General features: G+C 45.8%; 3 protein-coding genes across 6 annotated transcripts; all 3 read left to right on the top strand.

Annotated features, from left to right (window-relative positions):
- Window positions 1-4,323, top strand: paplnb (papilin b, proteoglycan-like sulfated glycoprotein). Of its 3 annotated transcripts, none has more exons than XM_060041454.1 (13): window positions 1-168; window positions 289-365; window positions 645-754; window positions 914-974; window positions 1,079-1,181; window positions 1,408-1,538; window positions 1,909-2,232; window positions 2,363-2,539; window positions 2,626-2,776; window positions 2,857-2,937; window positions 3,375-3,513; window positions 3,689-3,767; window positions 3,893-4,323. In XM_060041454.1, the coding sequence occupies exons 2-13, from the start codon at window positions 312-314 to the stop codon at window positions 4,154-4,156; spliced, it is 1,674 nt and encodes a 557-aa protein (XP_059897437.1). In that variant the 5' UTR covers window positions 1-168; window positions 289-311; the 3' UTR covers window positions 4,157-4,323. The 3 variants fall into 3 exon arrangements, with proteins under 3 accessions (XP_059897437.1, XP_059897435.1, XP_059897438.1); XM_060041452.1 differs by having other exon boundaries at window positions 286-365; XM_060041455.1 differs by having other exon boundaries at window positions 286-365; window positions 3,946-4,106.
- A 3,993-nt stretch (window positions 4,324-8,316) lies between these two features.
- Window positions 8,317-10,106, top strand: LOC132450417 (enhancer of rudimentary homolog). Its single transcript, XM_060042533.1, has 4 exons — window positions 8,317-8,490; window positions 8,870-8,957; window positions 9,339-9,459; window positions 9,550-10,106. Exons 1-4 carry the CDS (start codon window positions 8,488-8,490, stop codon window positions 9,650-9,652), a joined length of 315 nt encoding a protein of 104 aa, XP_059898516.1. The 5' UTR covers window positions 8,317-8,487; the 3' UTR covers window positions 9,653-10,106.
- A 158-nt stretch (window positions 10,107-10,264) lies between these two features.
- smek1 (SMEK homolog 1, suppressor of mek1 (Dictyostelium)) lies at window positions 10,265-24,730 on the top strand. 2 transcript variants are annotated; one of them, XM_060042531.1, is made up of 15 exons: window positions 10,265-11,356; window positions 11,556-11,611; window positions 11,696-11,794; window positions 11,943-12,560; window positions 14,258-14,335; window positions 14,456-14,572; window positions 15,131-15,247; window positions 18,221-18,352; window positions 18,912-19,014; window positions 19,142-19,300; window positions 19,919-20,088; window positions 20,459-20,601; window positions 21,285-21,475; window positions 22,459-22,670; window positions 23,311-24,730. In XM_060042531.1, the coding sequence occupies exons 1-15, from the start codon at window positions 11,215-11,217 to the stop codon at window positions 23,437-23,439; spliced, it is 2,466 nt and encodes an 821-aa protein (XP_059898514.1). In that variant the 5' UTR covers window positions 10,265-11,214; the 3' UTR covers window positions 23,440-24,730. The 2 variants fall into 2 exon arrangements, with proteins under 2 accessions (XP_059898514.1, XP_059898515.1); XM_060042532.1 differs by having other exon boundaries at window positions 10,266-11,356; window positions 20,462-20,601.
- The last annotated feature ends 345 nt before the right edge of the window (window positions 24,731-25,075 follow it).

Raw genomic sequence — 25,075 nt, 5'->3', positions numbered from 1 at the left:
ATTAGAACATAGTGTACATTGGAACATTTGAAACCTGACACCTGGGGGGCAGGGGGCTGTAGTATTGGATAGTTCGGAGGTGTTGAAGAGTGTCAGTACAGCCACCTCCTCTTCTAGGATCCACTCCCATCTGGACCGCTGTCTGCAGGACAGATTCCCTGTCCGACGGTAGGAACGCACTCCATCTTCTTACAGAATGAATACTTATTTTTACTTATATTCGAATATTGATGATTTGAATATGCTATACCTGAATTGAAATGCTAACATGAGCCTCTCTAACAGTAGTCCTTCAGAGGCGGTTTTTGGACATGGACATCCTTCTGGTCTTGGTTCTTCAGCTGCTGGCTGTGCCTGTATTTACTGTAAGGTTGACTTTGTACGGCTTTCAATTATTTTTACTTGTAAAACTTAGCAAAGTATCAAAGATAAATATAAAAAAGAATAACCTGACAGATCTGGACGAGTACATACGGTACCACCATTGATATTCAAGTTATGCAATGTTTAACCACCACATCTATTTTGGTGGGTCTTCTGTGGTTTTGTGGTTTGTGGTTTTGACCTCGGTCTCCCTGAGAGCTACATTGTTTGTTCCATAGGCTGTTCTTGTACTTATTTTAGTGCTTGATGTGATGTTTTAGCAAACGAATCCCAGCCATGACATCTGGGGGGATTATGGCGCCTATGGGCCATGCAGTCGAACCTGTGGGACAGGAATCTCTGTAAGAACCAGGAAGTGCATCACCCAAAGGTAGGACAGGGGAGATATAATAAACCATAGACAAATTCTGTAAGAATGTATGATAGAGAAACGAAGACAAACAATATATGTTAAGTATAATAAATAATAAAATGTTAAATAAATTTTTTGTTATTACACTAATCCAATATTGCTTCTTCTCTCCTGCAGGACGGATGGAGGTCATAATTGTGTGGGATCATCCAAATCATACCGCATCTGTAACTCACAGGTAGTTTCCAATTATCCCTCTCTCCTACTCTTTGTCTTTCTCCAGCCTCTAGCTCAATCTCCCTCCTCTCAATGGAACAAACCTTCTATCCTCTGACCATGCAGGAATGTCCTATAGGATCCAGGGACTACCGAGAAGAACAGTGCGCAGAGTTTGACAGACTGGCATTCCAGGGAAAAAGTCACTCATGGGTGCCTTACCATGGAGGTAAAGGTTATGTTTTTTTTTTTTTTTTCACTCTAGAGCTAAGGCCACAACCATCATGGAAAGCTGTCAATAATTAAAGGCACTACTAATACTAGTATTTAATACTAATTTAAATTCCCTGTCTGAAACTCTGGACAGCATGTACCGAAACAAATATCATAAAATCTCTTCAACAATTTGTTTCATCTATGAGGGCATTTTTTACCAATCTCTCTCTATTCTGTAGCTTCCAATGTGTGCGAGCTGCACTGTGTCCCCAAAGGAGGAAACGTCTCCTACAGACAGAGGGCCGCGGTGGTGGACGGGACTCCCTGCCGTGAGGGACGCCGTGGCATCTGTGTGGATGGGGCATGCAGGGTAGGATCTTCACAGCAATATCAACTTCTGAACATGAAATTTGGTTTTAAGAGAGGCTTTAACATGGAATTAGGGTGTCTACATGTAGGTACTTTCTTCAACACCTCCTCTCATAATTCACACAATTGTGCCGATTCACACTTTAGATTCGTCAAATGTTGTTATGGATTTAAACTGGACATTCCAGGCAACAGCCCACGTGTTAAATATGTATGTATTTGTTGTTTGTTTTTTATCTGTGTTTTTATTTGGTTTAGTTTTCATTGAATATAATTTACATCTAGTGTTAAGGGACTAATCCATGACTTATCCGCGTATCTTCATATTCCTAGAGAGCCATACCGAAAAAGCATTTCCCTTTCCTCCACAGCCATTGATCCACGGAGAGTTCCTGGGCTTGGACCAAGACGTGCAGCAGCCTGTTGTCTCCTCGGCGCCGGCCCCTGTGGCTCCTCATCTAAGGGACACGCAAATCTACGCCTACACCACCGGCGTGTACGGGGCCTGCTCAGTCAGCTGCGACGGAGGCATGCAGTACCGCAGTTTGCAATGCGTGCTCCAGGACCCGCTGAACCCGCGCACGGTGGACGAGACCTACTGCATTGCCCGAGTGCTGCAGAGGCCGGCGTGCCAGCAGGCCTGCAACATGCAACCATGTGCCGCTGCTGAGTACAGTGTCTCCGTCTTCAGTGGGGTCTGTACCGCAGGTCTACCTGTTCATCTGTCTATCTGGATGTCCGCCTCAAAAGACAGGGTATCAAAGGATCCTCATAGCTGATACACACAGTGATGTATTGATGCTCTTGTTCTCTGCCCGCCATCAGTGCTCGGTGACGTGTGGAGAAGGCCAGCAGACCAGGGACGTCTTCTGCGCGGGTCCTTCTGGGGAGCACCTGGCCGACCACGCTTGTAGTGGCCTGCAGCGCCCCCCGGCCTTCAGGCCCTGCCACAGGTCCCGGTGCCCCCTCCACATCACCTGGCATGTTGGTGACTTTGGCCTGGTATGTACATTGTGCTATCTGGATCCCCCCATCAGTTTGGCTTTATTTACAATGATTGACGGGTTGTGGTTGGACGCTCTCTGCAGTGCACCACGAGCTGTGGTGGGGGCGTCAGAGACAGGCGGACGGGGTGCTATGATACAGACCTCAACCCCTTTCCAGAGCACAGGTGTGGATCCACCGGAAGTCCTGTCGCCATGGAGTCATGCAACACGCAGCCCTGCCCAGAAGCCCAGAGTATGTATCCTATCCCCTGGTCGCTGTATTGTGTTGTGTGTGTGTATTTCTATGGATATAACCTTGTATATTATTTCCAGGGGTCCCAAGTATGCAGGGCACAATAGCCAATGAAAGCCCTTCAAGAGGACTGGTGCCTTACATCCCAGGAGAGCAGTTGGGTATGCCAGACCATGTGTTTCTATCTAATCTTCTTGGCACGTTCAAACATGCCAATGTTTAACAAGTTCTTTAACAACATGCATCTCGATCGCTGGCAGATATGCATGATAAAAAAGTAGCCTTAGGGGAATGTGCAAAATGAAAATAGGTCTACGCCTCTGATTTTAATTACTGTATTCTCAGGTTATATAATAAGCAACTATAGTTTCCAGGTTATCATTTTCTTATTTTCCGTGTTTAAATCTTTCACTGGCAGACACGGAGTTCCCCGCTGTTTTATGTACTACCTCACTACCAGGGGCAATACTTTGATCGTAAAAATAAACATACCTTCTATAAAAAATGCTAATTAGAAAACGTATATTTTTAACAAGGAAGCCGTAGGCAAGTAGCTCTCCATGTTTTTTATTTTTTCAATGTTGTGTTCACACATTAGCTCCAAGACCACGTGAGAGCATCACTGTGGTCGGATCCCCCTGTCAGCAGTCACGATATGGCTGCTGTGCGGACGGACACACTACTGCCACTGGCCTTAGGAATAGGGGATGCCCCGGTGGTGACTGCGTTCGCACCAGGTATACTTGCTGCTCTGCATCTTTCTTGACATTTGCAAATTTATGCCAGAATTTACAGGCAGCTCATATTTAAAAAAACAAACAAAAACAATATGGAGATTAAATCGACCTGCAACTTCTGCAACGTTGATTGCATGCAATGATATGCAACAAAGAATCTCTCTTGCCTCCTAAGGTACGGCTGTTGTATAGATGGGATAACTGCTGCTCAAGGGTTTGGAAGGGCAGGATGCCCTGAGTACCGGACCTCAGTGGTAAGAATATACATTTTATGTGCTCTCTTGTTGGGTTTCAAGGATTTTCACTACCCAAACATAATATAAACAAACCACTTAGCTAACCGCTATTATTGTTTTTTTATTGTGATCTGGTCAATCAGCCGCCATCTCCCTCCGCCATTCCATCAACTGGAGATATCTGCTCCCTGCCCAGGGAGGAGGGTCCCTGTGACACCTGGATGGTTCGCTTCTACTATGACTCCGGTGTGGGGAAATGCACAGATTTCTGGTATGGAAGTTGCCAGGGCAATACCAATAACTTTGCCTCACTGGAAGCCTGTCAGAGAAAGTGTGGGAAACCATCGCTAAGGGCGATCCCGCATGCAGGCCCAACCTCTCGGAGAGCTATGAGAACAAGGAAGTGAACTCTCTGAAGGGCTGAAGGGAAGTGAAACCCTGATGCACAAATAAATCACAGATGAGGATGTATAAGGATGATGTGTTACTTTGATAAGACATGTTTGTACCAATCATCATAACCATTGTCTTGTGGAAATTGCATTAAACGGAAAAAGACAATTTTTCACGTTGAGCACACGAATGCGTGACTCGTTTATTTTGTTAGAAAAACAGGAAGTCAAAATGCACTGCAAGTAGCAACATTCCCGCATGGGGCTCTACGTCATGAGGCGTTCCTAACATTTAAAGGGACAGCGATCCCTGAACAACCAGGACAGTAAACGATATGCCTACAACAGTGTATAGAACAACACTTAACAACATAGGTGAATTATGATACGTTACACTCACTACACACGTCCCCCCAGAATTCACCAACAGAAGAAAACAAAAACAAAACAGTCATCGTGGAGGCGGGCGTATTAACCGGCCACAACGGCTGTGTCATACCGGAAGTCGAGGAGCCACAACTGTGGCAGGTGTTCCGCCATGACACGGATGTGGGGCATGGAGTGTGGGAGTCCCGGGGTGGGAGGGGAGCAGGGGGCGGGGGCAGAGCTGGAGGTCGTCCGCGTCGTGGGGGCTGGGCCATTTCAATGGGCCTGGCCATGTCCAAGTGAGCTGGCTTGAGGCGGTCAATGGAGATTCGCTCCGGTTTTCACCCCATGTCCACCACAAAATGTTTGTCCCCCATCTCCAAAACCCGAAACGGGCCCTCGTAGGGCGGGCGTAGCGGTCCACTGTGGGCGTTGTGGCGAATGAAAACGTAGTCAGCCGTCCGAAGCCAAGTGGGGATGTGCGACTGAGGAAGGCCGTGACGGGAAGGGGGGACAGGTGCGAAAAGCCTCGCATTGTCCAGTAGCTTGGACCGGAATTGTAGGAAAGATGACATTGCTGGCGGGCAGACCACGGCTCAGCCACCTTGGCCATGGCGAAAGTCAGCGGCTTGTGGTCGACAAAAGCGGTTAAGTGTGACCTTCCAACAGAGAACAAAAGTGTCTGATGGCAGGTAGAGACCAAGCAGCTCCCGGTCGAAAGTCCGCAACTGGGGCGCAACTGACGGCTGAAGAAGGAAAGTGGCTGCCAGGCCCCGCCCACCCACTGCTCATAGACGGCACCGACAGCGTAGTCCGAGGCGTCCGACGTGATGGCGATGGAGGTTGTCGGAGAAGGATGTGCCAGCATGGTGGCGTTCGCCAGGGCTGCCTTAGTGGCAACAAAAGCCTTGTCCCTGCTCTCAGTCCAGTCCACAGCATGCTTGGGCTTACCTTGCAAAGCCTCATGCAAGGGCCGCATGAGCTGGGCGGCTCAAGGGATGAAACGGTGGTAAAATTCACCATGCCGAGGAACTCCTGCAGGGACTTGACAGTGAGCGGGCGTGGGAACTGTGCGACCGCCTCCACCTTCGATGTGAGAGGGGCTGCACCGTCCTTAGTGACTCTGTGTCCCAGGCAATCGATGATGGAGAGACCAAACTGGTACTTGGCCGGGTTGACAATTAGCCCATGTTGGCTGAGCCACTCAAAAAGTGTCCGGAGGTGCGCCAGGTGCTGAGATTTGGACGTGCTCGCCACCAGGATGTCATCCAAGTACACAAAAAGAAAAGGCAGCTCCCGTAAAACAGAGTACATGAGGCGTTAAAAAGTTTGAGCCGCGTTTTTAAAGCCGAATGGCATTTGCAGGTAATCAAACAGACCAAACGGCTTGATCACTGCTGTTTTGGGAACGTCCAGTGGGTGTATAGGCCCCTGATGATATCCCCGGACAAGGTCCACCTTGGAAAAAATCACCATGGAGATGCTGTCGCGGATGAAAAGCAGCCTGCCAGCGTGGCCGACGCTCATGGCCACTACCGAGCGCCGGCCCTGGCGTCTCCCAACCCGCCGAAACTGCATCGCGGACGGCATTTAAGAGACTTAGGTCCAAACTTTGCATGGTAAAACCACATGCCTGAAGACTGCTGCGGGCCTGAAGACTGCTGGGGTCAGAAGACTGCTGCCGACTCGATGAGGGTGGAGTCGTCCAGTGTCAAAGGAGCGACGTACGAGCTACTAATGCAGCTCTCACTTGGGAAGGCACCTGAGGCAGGAAAAACTGAACGAAAAGAAAATCGGGTTTGTGCTCCCCCATGAGATCAAGCATACGGTCCTGGAGCTCAGAAGGTTTGCTGTCACTGAGTCCTTGAAGTAAGAAAAGCCTGCTGGCTCTCTCAGCGTCCGACAGTTTAAATGTCTTCAACAGGTGGGCTTTGAGTGCCGCATACTTCTCCCTTGCCGGAGGATTTTTAAGGAGGCTCACCACTCTGGATGCTGTGGAATTTCCGAGAGCTGACACAACGTAGTAATACTTGGTCGTATCCGCGGTGATCTCCCGCGAGGCGAACTGCGTTTCGGTCTGGGCTAACCATGCCGACGCCGACGATTCCCAGAATTTGGGGAGTTTGAGGGGAACAGCATTCGTGGCATGGCCGTGTCGTGTCTCCGGATATGTCCAGCAGACGTCAGGCCCATTCACAGCCTACGGTAAATACGGATACGGACTGTTTCGTCCGGTCCCGGAGGTGTTTCGTCCGTCAATGGGTCGCCTCAGCATACGAATCCGGAGTGCTCCGGGAGAAACAGAGCAATACCACCGGAAATCGAGGCAGAAGTCAGACCATTCGCAAAAATAGATAGAGTAGTATCTGATATGTATATATATTGTATTTAACGTTTTATACTTAAATTATACTATATACCTGACCTTTTTATTTTATTGTTCCCCTGCTTTGGCAATGAGTTGTAACTGGTCATTTAAAAATCTTGCAACATTTTGAGGAGATAATCTGCAGGTTGGTGAGGGGTGTCACGTGCCACCGCCGTCTATGCCTACACTTTTTGCACTTTTTTTGGCCAATTTCGGATGACACAAAGCAAAATCATCTCTACAGATGCCATGTTTGTGAATGTCGATGCCATTAATTTGTGACACGACAGTCACTGCCCTCTAGAGGATTGCGTAACATCCATAACAATGCTGAAACAGGACGGAGGTATGAAAGGTAGTCCCGGAGGCAACGTTTGGTACAGACGGACAAATTTCGTTCGGATCCGAAGGTATGAATCGGCCTTAACGTCGGGGTCACCAGTGTGGAATTTGCATAAACAGAAAAAGACAATTTCTCACGTTGAGCACACGAATGCGTGACTCGTTTATTTCGTTAGAAAAACAAGAAGTCAAAACGCGCTTCAAGTAGAAACAATCCCACACGTCATCTACGTAAATCTAGGGTAGGCAATATGTTTTAAAACGATTATTGTCATATTTGTCGAAATTCCCATACATCCCAAAGGCAATCAATAAACTAAATGGTCAGATTTTTGGACATTTGTTATCTGGTGTGACGGTCGAAGACCTGTCTTAAGTCTGTCAACAGCCTTGACAACCACACATTGATTAATTGACACAGATACAGATAAATCAGGGTTGAATCAGACATATGGTGCATATGTTTTTTGATTGGGTTAGGTAATGAGTAGTGATGTTACGTTCATCAAGTTCTGTCCCACTCATTACTAATGAGTGGGACAGAACTTGATAAATGGCCATGTAAACACTGAATAAAAGCCTGTGTTATTGTTATTATTTTAATTGTGGATAAACCAGGGACAATTTGATAGTATATATATATATATATATATATATATATATATATATATAGATATAGATAAACAATTAATATTTTATTTTGTTTTTTTGCATTATTAGTGGTAGTAGTAATAGTTATACTGTATATATTATTATATAGTATATATTATATATATATATATATACATATATATATATATGTATATATATATATATATATATATATATATATTCCTCCACAAGCTGCCTTTAATACGGTCTTAAAGGCTCAAAACCAGTGAAACCTGACCACCGGTATATATATATATATATATATAATTTTGTTTTTTTTGCATTATTAGTGGTAGTAGTAATAGTAGTTGTATCTGTTAGTATGGTTTATTTAATTTTATTTTGACGGTCCTTTCCGTTCCCTTCAACCGAACGATCCAGACTCCAGACCAATGGGTGGCAGTAATGAACTGATGAGACTGGTGGTGCCTTATTAAAAACAAAACAAGATGAAGAAGAAGACGAAGAAGACATCAACCGGAACACTACTAACTTCATTTCCTTTATATTCTTGTGCTTGATTTCTGGTGCAACACGAGTAAAGGAAATATATTTTGTAAACTTTGAAATACGGTTGTTTATTTAAAACAACAACTAGAAGTTTGACGTCGGAAAAAAAATGGTAAGTGGTCAAATTTGTTCAGCTTTAGAAAACGATGCGTTGTTGTAATGGCTGCTTTACCGATGCTAAGCTAATGGAGCTATGCTAATACTAACTGAGCGAATGTTTTCATCATAACCTTCATTTCATGTTTAGACGTGTGATCAGATTTAATGCAATCTAAATGTGGTTCTTGTGCATTCCTATCATTTGCTGGATAATATTTAACTATTCAATGAATTTCCATTGAGTTACCCTGCAAAATAAATGCTATATAATAACATGTATCCAGCTTATCCATATTATATCCTATAGATTGGGAGTATTTACACTTTGTACAGTTTTCTTAAGTTTTCATAATTCTTGTCAGATATCCTTTTAATTGTATTTCTTTTTACAGTCTCACACAATTCTACTTGTCCAGCCAACAAAGAGACCCGAGGGCCGCACGTATGCGGACTACGAGTCGGTCAATGAGTGTATGGAAGGTGAGGTCTACGTGTTTTAATCGTACGCTGTTCATGGGTTATTTTCACAAGTATGATTACATCTTCCTAATAGTGCTCACATTTTTAAGAATATAACAATTTCACTATTTTGTTTCCTTTTATACAAACGACACATAGTTGTTGTTTTTTGTGCCAAATATTTGTTTGATCTATCAATCATCATTGTAAGTAATTGTTCTACATCCATCATTGCATGAGTTATATTTCAAGGCATGGCCTGCTGCAGCAGATATAGATGTAAATATTCATTGAGCAAGCATTTACAACATTAATCCTGCCTTTTTCCCTCTCCCATATATGTTCGAAGATTTGTGTTCAAAAACACTGATCATGAGATGTACTGCAATTCTTTTTTTTCAGGTGTGTGCAAGATGTACGAGGAACATTTAAAGAGGATGAACCCAAACAGTCCGTCCATCACTTATGATATCAGTCAGTTGTTTGACTTTATTGATGACCTGGCAGATTTGAGCTGTCTTGTGTAAGTATAAGTGCTCAAGAAGGATGTTGTGTGCCATGCGAACTTGGTCAATTCATTCTGTCGTTCTTGTAACTGTTCTTTTCCTCACAGGTACAGAGCTGACACCCAGACATACCAGCCATACAACAAGGACTGGATTAAAGAGAAGATCTATGTGCTCCTGCGGCGTCAGGCACAACAGGCTGGGAAGTAAATGCCAGGAGTTTGCCCTGCAGTTCAAATCTAGGAGAAGTTTGCTGTGCATAAAGAAATTGATACTTAATTAAAATATATAATTGAGTGGGGGTTGGGTGGGGCATACATTTGATATTCGCAAAGTGGAGCCTCATTTTCAAGGACAGAAATGCTCCATGAGACCGATATTTTTTGTTTTTTTGTTGTCAGATACTGATTTCTTTTAAATATGTGGTCTGTTTATATGAGCACTATTTGACATGTTTTTATACCTGTAGAATAGGCTGCTGTGGACAGAGGGGTGTTTATTTGAATGTGGCTGCATAGGTTTCTTTTGAATGTCAAGCGAAGCAAAGTTACATTTTGTAGCCTGTTACTATTCCACCCTTTTTTTTCCCCGATTTTTTTTTTTCAGCATATATTTACTTTGCTTCTGTTTTGTGTTTCTAAATAAAATATTGTTTTCATTCTGACTTTTGGCATCACATCTTTTTAATTTATACAGAGCTGTAATAAATCTTTTCATAATCAAAATTATGCTTCAGTGTTTAATCTAATAGGTGGAATTACTTGGTTTTATGTTGTCTAAATTGTTTGGTGTAATGTCACTTTAAATGTGGCGGTCTGCCCTGTTGTTGCTGTGCGGGAAACCCCGTACCGATTGAAGGGACCCAAGATGGCCGAATACTCACGGGGGGTTGTTAGCAATTATCTAAGCAAGCCGTCCCGTATGAATGGCATATAGCACTATCATGTAATGCGTATTCGTGAAGAAACCGCACACCTCTACTGTTTATCTGCATATTCTGGAATGCACGGAAAGCAATAAGGAGAGACGAGTCTCTCCACGGCCCCGAGCCAGAACATGGCGGAAAACTCGGGCAAGAAATAGCAGCTAATGCTAGCCTGCTATCGTATTATTGGGACGCATAATCGTAACCGTCGGTTTATCGATTGCACTGTTTTTGTGGTCGCTGGACGTTGAATGATGTTAGCGTTATGTGATTGTTTCCACGTCAGTATTAAACTTGACCTATTGTTGGAAATGTTGAGCGTAGGCAGTTAGCTTCCTAGCTAGCTATTCAATGCACTGGGTTGGCTAACACACCTCAATAGCCCACATAGCTAGCTGGCTTTCGGATTGTACCGATAGACTGTAACGTTATCCGATATTAGTGGGCAGAAACAGGTGATCCCGCAATTCCGAATGTTTTTCTCTGCCTCACACGTGTATTATACCATTCGTCTGTGGTTTACATCGATTAGCAGCTAGCCTCTATATCCTAGACACCATACACCGTCTGCTAGAATGTTAATCAAACTGAATTAAATTGGTAAATGCAGCCGTCGCTGGGCAATATTTTGGTCATTTCAGAATACTTCCATCTGGAAGTTTTATCAGCCTGATTATTCAGCCCCTCTGCATTGGGACTGTTTCGTCGAGCTGTTTGTCCGGTTGACCCCAGCAAGCTTGAAATTGACGTATTGACAGTTGTGACTTGATTTTGAGTCTGATATTACGTGGGCAAGACAGTCAAGGCTAAGGTTCGGGGTGGGACCGATAAAAGCCACCTTGCCAGGATGACGGACACTCGTCGCCGAGTTAAAGTTTATACCCTCAATGAGGACAGACAATGGGACGACCGTGGGACCGGCCACGTCTCTTCGGCTTACGTCGAAAGATTGAAAGGCACTTCTCTGCTGGTGCGAGCAGAAAGTGATGGTAAGTTTAGAGCCACAATATAAGCTCTCTAAGCCATGCTTTACTATTGTACATATTTTGGAACGATATTGTGTATCGTTCAGACACACACACACACACGTAAACAACAACATACTTATGTTGATCTTGTGTTTTCTTTTTCTCATTCATTCGATTTGTTAGGACATAATGAGTACACACTTATTTGTTTGCCTTTCAGGTTCCCTTCTCTTGGAGTCCAAGATCAATCCAAACACAGCATACCAGAAACAACAGGTCAGTCTATAACATGGATTCAAATGTCACTGACATATTTTAATTGAATATAACATGTTTTTACATAATTTGCTTTGTGATTAGGACACGTTAATAGTGTGGTCAGAAGCAGAGAACTACGATTTGGCGCTCAGTTTTCAGGAGAAGGCAGGCTGCGATGAGATCTGGGAGAAAATATGCCAGGTTAGTGCTGTTGTGCCTTCCCCTGTTCAAGGATTTACTGACAAAGGTTTGTTTCTGTTTATAGACTGTTTACAGGCTCTGTAAACAGCTGGCTTCTTCTGTCACCAATTCACAAAATCAAATCCTGACTTCCATTTTCCTTGTCCAGGTTCAGGGAAAAGACCCGTCTGTGGACATCACCCAGGAAGTGGTGGACGAGTCCGAAGAGGAGCGCTTCGACGACATGTCGTCGCCGGGCCTGGAGCTGCCACCATGTGAACTGAACCGCCTGGAAGACCTCGCCGAGCTCGTTGCCTCATCGCTCCCATCGCCGCTGCGCCGCGAGAAGCTTGCGCTGGCGGTAGAGAACGAGGGCTACATCCGCAAGCTCCTGGAGCTGTTTCGTGTGTGCGAGGACCTGGAGAACCACGAGGGGCTGCACCACCTGTACGAGATCATCAAGGGCATTTTCCTGCTCAACCGTACGGCCCTCTTTGAGGTCATGTTCTCAGAGGAGTGCATCATGGACGTGATTGGCTGTCTAGAGTTTGACCCCGCGCTACCGCAGCCACGCCGCCATCGAGAGTTCCTCACCAAAACGGCGCGCTTCAAAGAGGTCATCCCTATCTCGGACCCCGAACTGCGGCAGAAGATACACCAGACGTACCGGGTGCAGTACATCCAGGACATGGTACTGCCCACCCCCTCAGTGTTCGAGGAGAACATGCTGTCTACCCTGCACTCCTTCATCTTCTTCAACAAGGTGGAGATCGTCGGCATGCTTCAGGTGAGATCCGAGCCTGCTGTGTGTTTTTGTATTTGTCTATGCACTCGCATCTTGCTGCGTAAGCTTCTTGGCAAAAGGTATTCATTACATAGAACTGGTGTTGATAATAATACATGAGTGGATCTAAACAAATCCTGAAAATACACCAAAGAACATGCAGAATGTGCCTGGCTTTAGAATGACCTTGAATCAGGTTAATGTAAGCATGGATGTGTAGCCATTGAAGGATTGGTTCCAGACGAGTGCTTTCTGATTTGCAAATCTTTCTGATAGGTTTTACCATCATGTGACCTTTCTGTTTTTATTCTGTGTCAACTCAGCAGTGTTTATGTATGGTCGTCTCCATGGAGACAGAGAAGTGTTGTGTAAATCGGTTACGCTGAGCTCAAGGAAAACTGAATCATGGCATGCTGTTCTCTCTGTTAGGACGGCTCAATTAGAGGTTCAAACACATGCGGCCTGCTTCGTTGTCTTTTAAAGCACCACAGGCCAGGCTGCGGCACGCAATGAGCCTAAAGCGGCCTGTACAGTGTTCCAGTCATTTCGGCAAGGACCAGAATTCTGTCACCAAACTGTTTTTGGCAGAAATTGTGGCTTTCAATTCCTATAATCATTACATAGAGCTCCACATGTTGTTAGAACTACATGTGATTCAATTTGATTACAATCTAATATAAGATCTTTTCAGGTTTTCTACAAAAAAATTATTCGGCTGTTAACAAACGTGAGGATGTCTCAGTGAGCCTACTGTTCTGTGTATTCAGAGGTTATTTCTTGTTTTCTTATTAATTTAGACACTGTTCTGTCGAAGAGATGTTTAGATGGTGGTGAATTAAACAATTCTAAAGAAGTAATGATGTTTTGAATGCCACAATGTTTTTTTTTCTCATGCTCATTTCTTGACCCGGAAAAACTATTTTAAACATAAAAAAAACAATTAAGCATTAGCACAAATGAGCCTCATGGTGAAAAGCCGAAGACTCTTAAAGGGGACTTATTATACCACCAGGTGTGAGTGTGATTAGCCTTACAAGCCGTTTCGAAAATCTGCCTAATATGACATCACTAGTGGGTGTGTCCACCTAGATCTGTGCTGGATAGATCTATCTACCAGCCTACCCAGTGGACTGAAGTAAACATTGCTCATCTATCCAGCACAGATCTAGGTGGACACACCCACTAGTGATGTCATATTAGGCAGATTTTCGAAACGGCTTGTAAGGCTAATCACACTCACACCTGGTGGTATAATAAGTCCCCTTTAATTGGCACTTGCATTTGTTTTGTAAAGTGAGAGACTTTGTTGGTAGGACAAAATAACTGTTTACAAGATGAGGTCATGGAGCAGTAATTGCAGCTGTGCTTGTTGTCGTTATTGTTGTTGTTGTTGGTATGTCTGCTCTGTATGTCCCCAGGTTACTTTGTCTGCTTTTGAAGAAGAGCAAGCCATTTTGGTTTATACTTTTCTGGCAGCCATGGTATGCCATGCTGTTCTTGTAGATGCTTCACAACCTTAACCCGTATGGGTGTTAATAGCTCCACTTAGCTGAGTCCGCTGACTGTGGGCCGAGCCCCTTCAGCCCTCAGTCCTTTAGACTAGCAGCGGGAGTTTTCGTAGCAGACCCCCTCAACCTGTGCCGCTGGCTCCTCCTCCTCAACGCCCCTCTTGTCTTTTCTGCTCACCATCTCATCCCCAGGACGATGAGAAGTTCCTGACCGATCTCTTCGCCCAGCTCACGGATGAGGCCACAGAGGACGACAAAAGACACGAGCTGGTAAGCGACATCAACAAAACATAAATGTCCAGTCGGCATGGGCCCTCTGGCCGATCTTCTTCGTCTCGGTTTTTATTGTATGCCTCATGCCCCAATGCTGTCCCTCCCGCCCGTCTCTAGGTAAACTTCCTCAAGGAATTCTGCGCATTCTCACAAACGTTACAACCTCAAAACAGAGACGCCTTTTTCAAGACGCTGTCAAACATGGGCATTCTCCCAGCACTAGAGGTTATACTGGTAAGTTCTGCATCATCATCATACAGGGGTTACATTTGTGGTGCATAAACCTATGTTTTTGTTGGCTACATGACGCTGATGGGTGTGTTTTCTACACCCTTTTTCTAACTAGTTCCCACCAGAAAGTGTGCGTGCGTGTGTGTGTGTGTGTGTGTGTGTGTGTGTGTGTGAGACTGGAGAGTATGTGGGGGTGGTGCTAATGCTCAGTATTGGTATTGCTCATATGTGGTTTGCCATTTAAAGGTCCCATGGCATGACACCAGGTGTGGTGTGATTAGCTGGTACAAGCTGTTTTGGAAATCTGCCCCTTATGACAGCGGCTAATCACACCAAACCTGGTGGCATGCCATGGGACCTTTAACATGGGCTCTTTGATCTTGCCTCAACAATAGTCCTTCTGACAGATGTACTTCTTATGTAAGTCGCTTTGATAAAATCGTCTGCTAAATGCCCCAAATTTAAATGTAGTCCACACCATCAAAGTATATAAAAAAATAAGCTTATTTTGGTTGCCATTTCTTGGTGTGGTTCTTAGGCTGTGTGTTTGGCCTTTTTCAGGGAATGGACGATGTGCAGGTGCGCGGGGCAGCCACAGATATCTTCTCCTATCTGGTGGAGTACAACCCCTCCATGGTACGAGAGTTTGTGATGCAGGAGTCCCAGCAGAACGATGACGTGAGTATCAAGCAGGAACGTTCACCTCTGATGCTCTGTGCTGCTGCTGTTGTTGGTGGTGGTAGGGTGGGTTATTTGAGGATGTGCCTTGCTATTCCGTTCAGAATAAGCAGGACCAAATCCATTTGCCACCTTCCTCTATATTTAGCGTATGTGTTGCACCATTTGGCATTATATTGTTAATACAGCACACACTCTGTATCATGCAACTCATTTATCTCACTGCACCGGTTATTCTTAAATAGTTGTTAATTGGTCACGAATTCTGTAAAATAGAATGTTGTACTCTACGTCTTTTAATGTGAATCACGTCACTTTTATTGCGTAATACATTATTTTAATCAGATTTGGGATGCACAGATTCCACCTCTTCTCCGACCAAGTACAAGTACTTACATTTGGGTACTCACTGATGCTACTTACCGACACAGGTATTTAGTTATACCATTACAATTTAAAAAACAAACCTCTACCGTCCCCTCTAGCAAAGGGGGGGCGTGTTATCGCTATGGTTGCGGCCCATGGCATCTTTGATACTTTTTCATACTTGATCATACTTATTCAGTACCGTCGTTGTGTACGAGTGTTATGATGAGCGATGTTGTATAGGACATGCGCCACACACCGTAACGATATACTATAGGTTTCCGGGAATCCTAACCTTTGGATGCGGGTATTAAATAAATTGCTGCTCAGACGGAGCTTCACCTTCCACACACTGTAGCGTTGTACTATATGTGCCCGGCACGCCCAACCTTCAGACGCGAGTATTAAATAAATCGCTGCTCAGACTGAGCTTCACCTTCCACACACACCGTACCGGTATAAAATCTGTTTCCAAGAAGCTCAACTTTCTCTCGGACATCGAGAAGTTTAGTCCACTGCTGCCCAGGCAGAGATCCACAGGTCCACACGCACCGTGACGTCAGAGCCTCTCTGTTCTCTAAATTGGGGACTTAATAATAAATAATAATAAAATGGCATATATTACTATGTTGACGATCATATGGGACAAATATACCATGTGTAAAATACATGAATAAAAAAGAGAAAAAAAACCGTTTCTGGTCTCTTCAAGTTTCAATGGTTCAGTGAAACTTGAACAGGTCTCAACCCCAAGTTTCATTGGACCAGCCTTTGTCATGGTAACCAGCCTTCGTCTGACAGGCACAGAGCACGCAGCGGTACGGTGCATAAGTGCTGCATAATCTGATAGGTTAGAAAGTGTGTTCAACACAGTAAACACTAGAGCCTTGAATAATCTGCTGAATCCAGGTAAGAAATCCATTTTATGCCTGCACATGCTACTCATTTGTTAGCCTAACCGTGGCTACACAAACAAACAAACAAACAAACAAACAGACCCCCTCCATAAACTTTAATATTCTAAACATGTCCTTCGAATTAGAACTACTGAAGGCACAGAAAACTATTGCTCACCTGCTGGAGGACAACAGCAAAATCTCAGGAGTTACGGAAGAAAGAAGCGTTGCTTTCCGGCTTCATGGATGTTGCCGCGGAGCAATCGAGGCGTCCATATGTGCCACCCAGGACACTATGCCTTGGGATACGTTCACAGATCCGGGGGATGTCCCCTGTTCCATTCCGCGCTCCTCCTCGACCTGGACCGAGATTGCGGTTTGCGTGAGGAAAAGAACCGGAGACCGGGATCCTCCCCCGTGCTTGAGCCTCTCAAACAGGTTCGAGCCGCTTGCCAACACCGACAGTCCTGTCCCCCCAGCGACATCGCTTGTTGTTGCCAATGCGGTGCCCACGCCCCAGGTGAATAACCCTGGTGCTGCTGACGATCCAAGCCAACAACGCGCTACCTCCCGTCACAAGATGCTGAGGAATGCTGTCATCAGCCGTTCCGGTGGTGGCCCGGTCCGATGTTTCCCCTGGGTCGGCTGGGGACTCCTCTGGCCTTGGACCCGGGTCTCGGCACTCGGCTGGGCGCTCGGGGTCAGGGAGACGGAGGTCTCAGCGCTCGCCCACCGGTGCAGTCGGAGGTCCTCAAACACCTTCCATTCCCCCTCTGTTTCCACCATCTTATCTTGATCGTAGGTGACTCAATCATCAGACCAGTCCGTTTTTTCAACACTCTCACACACAGTTTCCCCGGAGCAACGACCTCCACAATTGCTGAAAAACTCCAGCAGCTCATCCCTTCACTCCCGTCCTCAATTAGTAGGATTATAATCCATGTTGGGTCTAACAATGTTGTCTTCCAAGGGTCGGAGATTACTAAACAGGACTTTGTCCACCAATCTTTGCAAACAAAATGGCAAGGGCCAACGCCAACGATGGGCCGTGGAGACGGACGTTTCAGCAGCCTTCTCAGCCTCAACACCTGACTCCAGTCGGCTGTCAGAACTAACGGCTTGCACTTCATTGACAATTTTAATCTGTTTTGGGATCGTCCATCATTTTTTAAGAACGATGGCATTCACCCAAGTACACCTGGATCACAACGTCTATCATGCTACACGCGGTGCGGACTGCCCAAAGTAACTGACTGTTTACAGCGCATCCCGAAACTCTGGTTGCCACTGCCAATGACCTGCCCGTGTTGGCAAACACTATAGAGCTTCCTGTTTCTGGTGCCTTACTTCATCCGGCCAAGAATGCAGTCCATATCGGTAGCCCCCCCTGCTGATCCATCCAGGCATCACCCACCTCCAAATTCCCCATCCCTGTACTGATAAGTTGTGTATCAACAAAACATAAAGGACAGCGACAACACAGCCGGGTAAACTAGTCGAACCTAAAACCAGTTCCAAAACAAATTCTGTATACACCAGTGGAAAGTATTCCCACACTTAGGCCTACTAATGTAATGTTAGCTCTGCTGAATATCAGGTCACTCTCAAATAAGTCATTTCTAATTAATGATCTCATTTGTTCACACTCGCTTGATTTTATGTTCTTGTCTGATTTCATGTGGCTGATTTGTGTTTTCTATCCTCCATGTAGGACATCCTGCTGATCAACCTGATCATTGAGCACATGATCTGTGACACGGACCCGGAGCTGGGCGGCGCGGTGCAGCTGATGGGTTTGCTGCGCACGCTGGTGGATCCGGAGAACATGCTGGCGACGGCTAACGTAAGCTCTTGGGGCTTCCTCCCACACCCCGTCTCACTTTGCTCACTCCTACTACGGATTGAGGAGCAGGAAATGTAATCCCATTTGTTGCAAATGTTAAGGCATATGACACGCAGACCACTCTGTGACAAAGCAATTTGTGTGAAACTTTGAATAACTACCATGCGAGCGATGGTGTTGAATGTTGAATTATGCATGTTGCCAGAAATGCCCGTTGAAACGCGCGGTGATGCACATCATTTTATCGCCTCCTACCTTTACTCTGATATAGTGGCATAATAAAACTTGGATGAAGCAATAGTGAAATATCACCATCTCGCTTTGGCGAGAGGAAAACATGCAACACCCCTTGTTTTAAACTATGGTTCCGCCTGTTTATACCGATAGCGTCTTTTGAATTGGTCCAGTGTTGAAAAGTCTTGACTTAATCAATATATTGGAGCAATCATTTTTTATCCTCAACCTTTTTAAATAGCGAATTTCTTGACTGTCTGACTGTTAAAGTGCAGAAAAGGTGAACCCTTGTTAATGATAAGTTTCTGGCTTTTGTTCCTCCTAGAAAACGGAGAAGACAGAGTTCCTGAGCTTTTTCTACAAGCACTGCATGCATGTCCTCTCAGCCCCCCTGTTGGCCAACACCACTGAAGAGAAGCCCAGCAAAGGTCAGTCCAGCACCTCCAGTTCCTTTACCTTCGTTTGGTTCACTGCAACCTGAACTCGCAACACGCATGCCTTCTAATCCGATCCAAATGTTCAACATCTAAAACCTGACTCTCCCCCAACCAACAGATGACTTCCAAACGTCTCAGCTGCTGGCCTTGATCTTGGAGCTGCTGACGTTCTGTGTGGAGCACCACACCTACCACATCAAGAACTACATCATCAACAAGGACATCCTGCGGAGGGTGCTGGTACTCACCGCCTCGCAGCACGCCTTCCTGGCCCTGTGTGAGTCACACCCACCACAAATCACAACTAGGGCTGGGAACCAAAGGGTAGCTCACGATAAGATATGCAATACATGGCCCGCGATACCGATAATATCGTGATACAGCGATTCGGCAATAATCAATATATTGTTAGACAATCGAACAATACATCGCGAAATATGTCTAACGATGAATACCTAATGGCCATGGTAAAATGCTGGATTTCGATTTTTAGTCATGGTCCAAATTACTTACTTCAGTTACTCGACTTTAGTTATTTAACCTCCGTTCCTTCATACACGTATTGAGCACCACCTCAAGGAGCAGCAAGCCTTATTTTATAAATTAAAATACTGATATTTGGGCCAATATTTCCTGTCACGCTCCTCAGGAATAAAACATAAAAATAAAATAAAAAAAAAACTTTTTTTTTATTATATCGGTAATTGGCGCCAGTGTATCGATTCTGGTATTGCACGAAGAAGGGTGACGACATCTCAAGGTATCGTTATTTTGTCCCACCCCTAATGGCAACCCTACGGGACGAGGAAGATCCCATCGCCCCGGAGACGTACATGACGGCGGTTGGTTCGGGGCCTCATTCTGCGTTTCTCTCCCCCCTCTCTTTGCCTCCAAGGCGCCCTGCGGTTCATGCGTAGGATCATCGGCCTGAAGGACGAGTTCTACAACCGCTACATCATGAGGAACTTCCTGTTTGAGCCGGTGGTCAAGGCGTTCCTCAGCAACGGCTCGCGCTACAACCTCATGAACTCGGCCATCATCGAGATGTTTGAGTATGTCCGTGTGGTGAGTGTCCCCCTCGCCCTGCCACTCGAAGCACCCACCCTGCACCACTTATTTCTGTCTGTTTATTTACAATTGAGTCTCTTGTTTCCTTGTCAAACCAGATATTCTTAAACCGTGTTGCTGTGTTGCTGCTTTAGAGGTTTACGTTTAACAAGTTTGGTGTTATCTCTCCTCTCTTGAATTCCCTCCTTCTCTATTCTTGCTTTTTCCGTACTTTTTCTTTACTTTATTATTTCTCCCCCCGTCGTTCTGTCTCAAACCCCAAATTGTGAGTTTCTGCTCCCCTGTTTCCCCCATTACCTTTTCCTACTTTTTTTCTTTCTGTGTCTCTCTCCGTCTATCTCCCTCTCTCCCCTCCCATTGCTCCTAGGAGGACGTGAAGTCTCTCACCGCTCACATAGTAGAGAACTATTGGAAGGCTCTGGAGGACGTGGACTATGTCCAGACCTTCAAGGGCCTGAAGCTGCGCTACGAACAGCAAAGGGAGAGGCAAGACAACCCCAAACTAGATAGGTGAGTGGAAGGGCCAGCACTCCACTTGACATTCAGAGAAGGGGATGGCAGGGTGGGCACTCAAGCCTTGCCTAAGGAAAGGTGGGGAGTCAAAAAATGCTATTTGAGAGCCTATTAGTGGTTGATAGGAAGTGGGGTTGTGGGATTTTTGGAGGTACCAGTATATAAGTTATTGAGCTGGCAAGAAACTTGGTAGTAATGTAATAAGTGTGTAATAATGTGGAACATTTGACTGAGACATGCAAGCTGTACTATAGATTATAAGATTATCCAGAAATTTCTGTGGGCCCCCACTTTAATTGTATTTTTATTATTCTATTTACAGACCCCTTCTATTAGTTTCAGCCAGTTCATATTTTATTTAGTTATCTTCCTTCATTGTTACGCCTTGAGGAGAGGCCGATCTGCTTGGTGTACATTCTGATGTACCTAAGGCAGTATTACGGCAGGCTTTTTGCTCATGTCCAGACTGATACTACACCCTCTAACCGGATTTTGAACCGGTGTTGAAACATTATTTATTATAGAAAAAAATTGATTTATGTCTTAAGTATGCAGAGATCCCCATTATTAACAAACCTTTCATGGCTCCAGTGTTACTGAGAATGGACTCGTGTCCCACCACAGGTACTCTGCCACTCGAAGCGGTGAGTCTGACGGACACCTCTCCCTCTGTTCCCCAGCATGCGCTCTATCCTGAGGAACCACCGCTTCCGCCGGGACGCCCGCACACTGGAGGACGAGGAGGAGATGTGGTTCAACACGGACGAGGACGACCTGGAGGACGGAGAGGCGGTGGTCCCGCCCTCAGACAAGATGAAGAGCGAGGAGGACCTCATGGACCCCATCAGCAAGTTCATGGAGAGGAAGAAATGTATGTCTGTGTTTCAATTCGGGTGATCCGGCCCCGTTAGCCTTCCTCCCTGTAGACATTAGATTCCTTATTTTTGATTGAACTAAATAATGTTTTGAGAAGTCTTGAAAGGTCTCATGAAGGTCCTATCTTTGAGTCATCATTCATAGCCACATGCTAGAAACGACTGATCCCGTGTGTGGTGTCAGGTGCATGTGTCCGGTGGGACGATGATATTGTGGGCAGATTTAGGGTTACAATTATGTGCACAAACTGATGCACAAAAACTTAAAAAGCTGAAAATAGGGTCACGGGTCAAAAGAGTTGGTGAACCATTGATGAAACTGTAACTAGAGTTTGCAGAGGGAGGTAGGTGGTTGCACAGGATGTCACAATAAGTCCTGGTCAGTCAAGCTGCAGGCCGTGGCGGGTCCTTGGCACCATTCCATAAGAAAGACAGATCACATTAGTGTGGTCTGTGGCAGAGCAGCGAGACAGCAACCATGACTTGGTGAAGTAAATATTATGTCTAGACTCGTTTTGGCCCCAGCGCTGGTCGATGGTCTTCCATAATAACGGGCTATGAGCTGATGGAGTTCGAAGGGCGACGCTTCGCGCCAACATTGTTCCGCGAACGTCTGGCCGAATCCAAACTCTCCATTCCATGCTCATGGTGTCATACCAATGCATCAAGTATGGGGAGACAAACATCTGCAGGTTGCAGTGACTGATACCTAACTAGCACTTAAAAATCAGCAAACTGAGCGATAATCCCCGTCACCAATCCACACGCAACCAAAGTCCTGCAATACTGAGGGAACACAGAACCAGTGCAATCACAGCAATAAAGTCCCTTTTCTGGCTATCTCAGGGAGTAAAGCAAACAATCTTAGTCTTGAATGGGATTGTTCTATATATCTTATCAGGGTGCAACCTGCGGCTGGGTAAATGGTTAGGTCTAAAAGCATTGATTCTATCTATCTCCCCTTCCCCCCCACCACCAGTGAAAGACTCTGAGGACAAGGAGGTCCTCGGGAAGTCGGGCCTGTCGGGCAGACAGAGCCCCAGCTTCAAGCTCTCCTTCTCCGGCTCCACCAAGAGCAGTCTGTCCAGCCCGCCCTCCTCGGCCTCGCTCAACCCCGGCTCGCCGGGCTCCCCGGGGTCACCGGGGTCGGGCTCCCGGAACTCGCCCCCCGCCGCGGCCGTCCCGACCAAGGTAGGTGCTCCCCCCGGACCCTCGGTGTTGTTGGGGAAGTTTAAAGAAGAGATGTGATTCTAAAAGGTAGTGTGTTATCAAGAGGCGGTGTGTGTCAGAATGCCTTGAAGCATCCCTTTATTGGCACACCATCCTCATCGTGTTTCTTAATGCCTCGATGCCTAGAAACACACATTTCTAAAGCAACATGAAGACTGTTCTCACTTTTGGGGCAAAACGCCCGTTGAATGAGGGGTCATTGAGTCACAGGCCCATTTCCAGATTGAAAAAAGGAGGCAATATACAAGTCGCATGCTTTTGTTTATTATTATTATGAGCTTTTGTAGCAACTGAGGTCAACATCTGAATCAATTGTTAACACATTGTATACTGTTGAGATAAGACCAACTTAAAAGTGGTTGTCGTTATCGTCTGCTCGGTTAATGTCCAGCAGTGATTTACATCTGCTAGACAATAAGGGAATCATTTATGGAATCAAGCTTTAATGTCATTCATGTTGAATTCCTTTGGTTCCAACCGTATACTTCAGATCATTCCAGAAAAGGGTCTTTCATCTCTCTAATGAGTGGCTCAGTGGGACTAGAGACCTCAACACTTGGTAGGAGCCCAACTGACCTGACGTGTTTGTGTCTGTCCTCAGGGGGCGCTGGTGGGCCTGGTGGACTACCCGGACGACGACGACGAGGAGGAGGACGAGGACGAGGAAGAGGACGTGGAGAGTAAAGAGGACCCGCTGCCTCCATCCAAGAAGTCCAAGCTGAGCTCCTAGAGACCCGCCGGTCCCCGCTTCGCCCGCCACACTACTGCAGCAGCAGCAGCAGCAGCAGCAGCAGCATTGACTTGACTACCACAGGCATGATCAAACTTGTACAACAGAACGAATGGAAAAAAAAAATAATATGTGCGCAGCGGCTGTCTCACCAGCCGGCGCCCAGACGAGGAGAGAACTGCGTGAGAGCTCGTAGCGTCCTCAGACTAGAACCCAATTTATACAAGTGCCAATCAGAAGACCAGTTGCGGAGGCCACTGGAGACGTGAGGAGGACCAGAGGAAAACCATGGAGGGGGCAGCGGGGTCGGGGGGGGGGGGGGGGGGGGGGGGGGGGTGAAGACGATTGTAGCTATCGCAGTCACGAACAATACGAGACTCATAATGACCATTCAGTAACTGGAGGAAAACCACACACCAAACACACACGCCGACTCACAAGTAAACAAAACACACACACATTCACACACACACACGGGTCACAGACTTGTTACCCAAACAGGGTTAGTGACTTTACTGCTCTCTGAAACACGACCCACTGCCCCAACCCATCCCCCTCTGTGACCCCCCCCCCCCCCCCCCCCCCCACCTCCTCCACTCAGGGAAGGACATCACAGACTAACCCGACGGGTTGGCCAATGAAGACCCAGAACCGCCACTTGACCACCTCTGTCCCCGGCCCCCTCAGAGCCCCCACCTCTTTAATCGGTTACTTTCTCTCTTCCTCCCTCCTCTGCTGGGTGTTCTGGCTCCTTTTGGTTCTTCTCTCTTCTTCGTTTCTGTCTTTTTATTTTTTAAAGTTAGTTTATAGGACCAGGCGGGACACGGCACAGGGGGGGGGGGCAAAGGAAAGCCTTGGGCGTTTGATGATGTCATCGGTGTCGTTGTTTTCGTGGCCTCAGAGGACGTTCTTTCTCTCTGGAGAATAAAAAAAGCCAGCAGTTTCGTTCCCGCCCTCCCCCTCTTGTTGTTTATTTGACACTCTTTCCTGTTTTTTTTGTAAATGACAACAACAAAAAAGACCTGCCTTTAAATGTTCAGGACGTTTTCTGTCGCACTTGAACAGGTTTTTAAAGACCTCAGTAGGTTGAGCTAGTTTTACCCTTTTTTTGCCCTTTGAAACTGCAGATTTTTTGGAAAATTTGTAATCCCGTCTTGATTAAAGATTGAGTGGAATCCTAGATGTGATACATTTTGTCATATCTTCTCATTTTCTTTTACATGAGTGTACACTTAGTTGTTAAGAATATTTGGGACCATTAAAATGATCTTTGCTGTAAGATCTCTTGCTACCCTGAAGTGATTCATTGTATGACCTCTTTGCTGGTCGTATAGATGTCGCCAAAGGCGACAGTTGGTATTGTTTACTTCAGTTTGCAAAACAAGGCAGATAATGGAACTGTGGCTAACCAATTAACTGCCTTCCAGAAACAGATAAACTAGAATTGAAATACTGTCTCAATTATCTTAGAATATTTACGTTGTCGATCTGAGCTGTTTGTCCACGGGGTGGCGGTGTTGCTTCACCATTATAACACCAATGTCGGGGGGTCATTTTGGAATTGTTGTATTTGCCAAAATTAGACTAGAAAGGGAAATATAGTTTGAAATATATCCATCAAGGTGAAATTATAAAA

The sequence above is a fragment of the Gadus macrocephalus genome, chromosome 21, assembly GCF_031168955.1.
Source record: "Gadus macrocephalus chromosome 21, ASM3116895v1".
NCBI classification, from domain to species: domain Eukaryota; kingdom Metazoa; phylum Chordata; class Actinopteri; order Gadiformes; family Gadidae; genus Gadus; species Gadus macrocephalus.
Note: the sequence above shows the minus strand (reverse complement) of the source record. Positions and strands in the feature narration are given on the sequence as shown.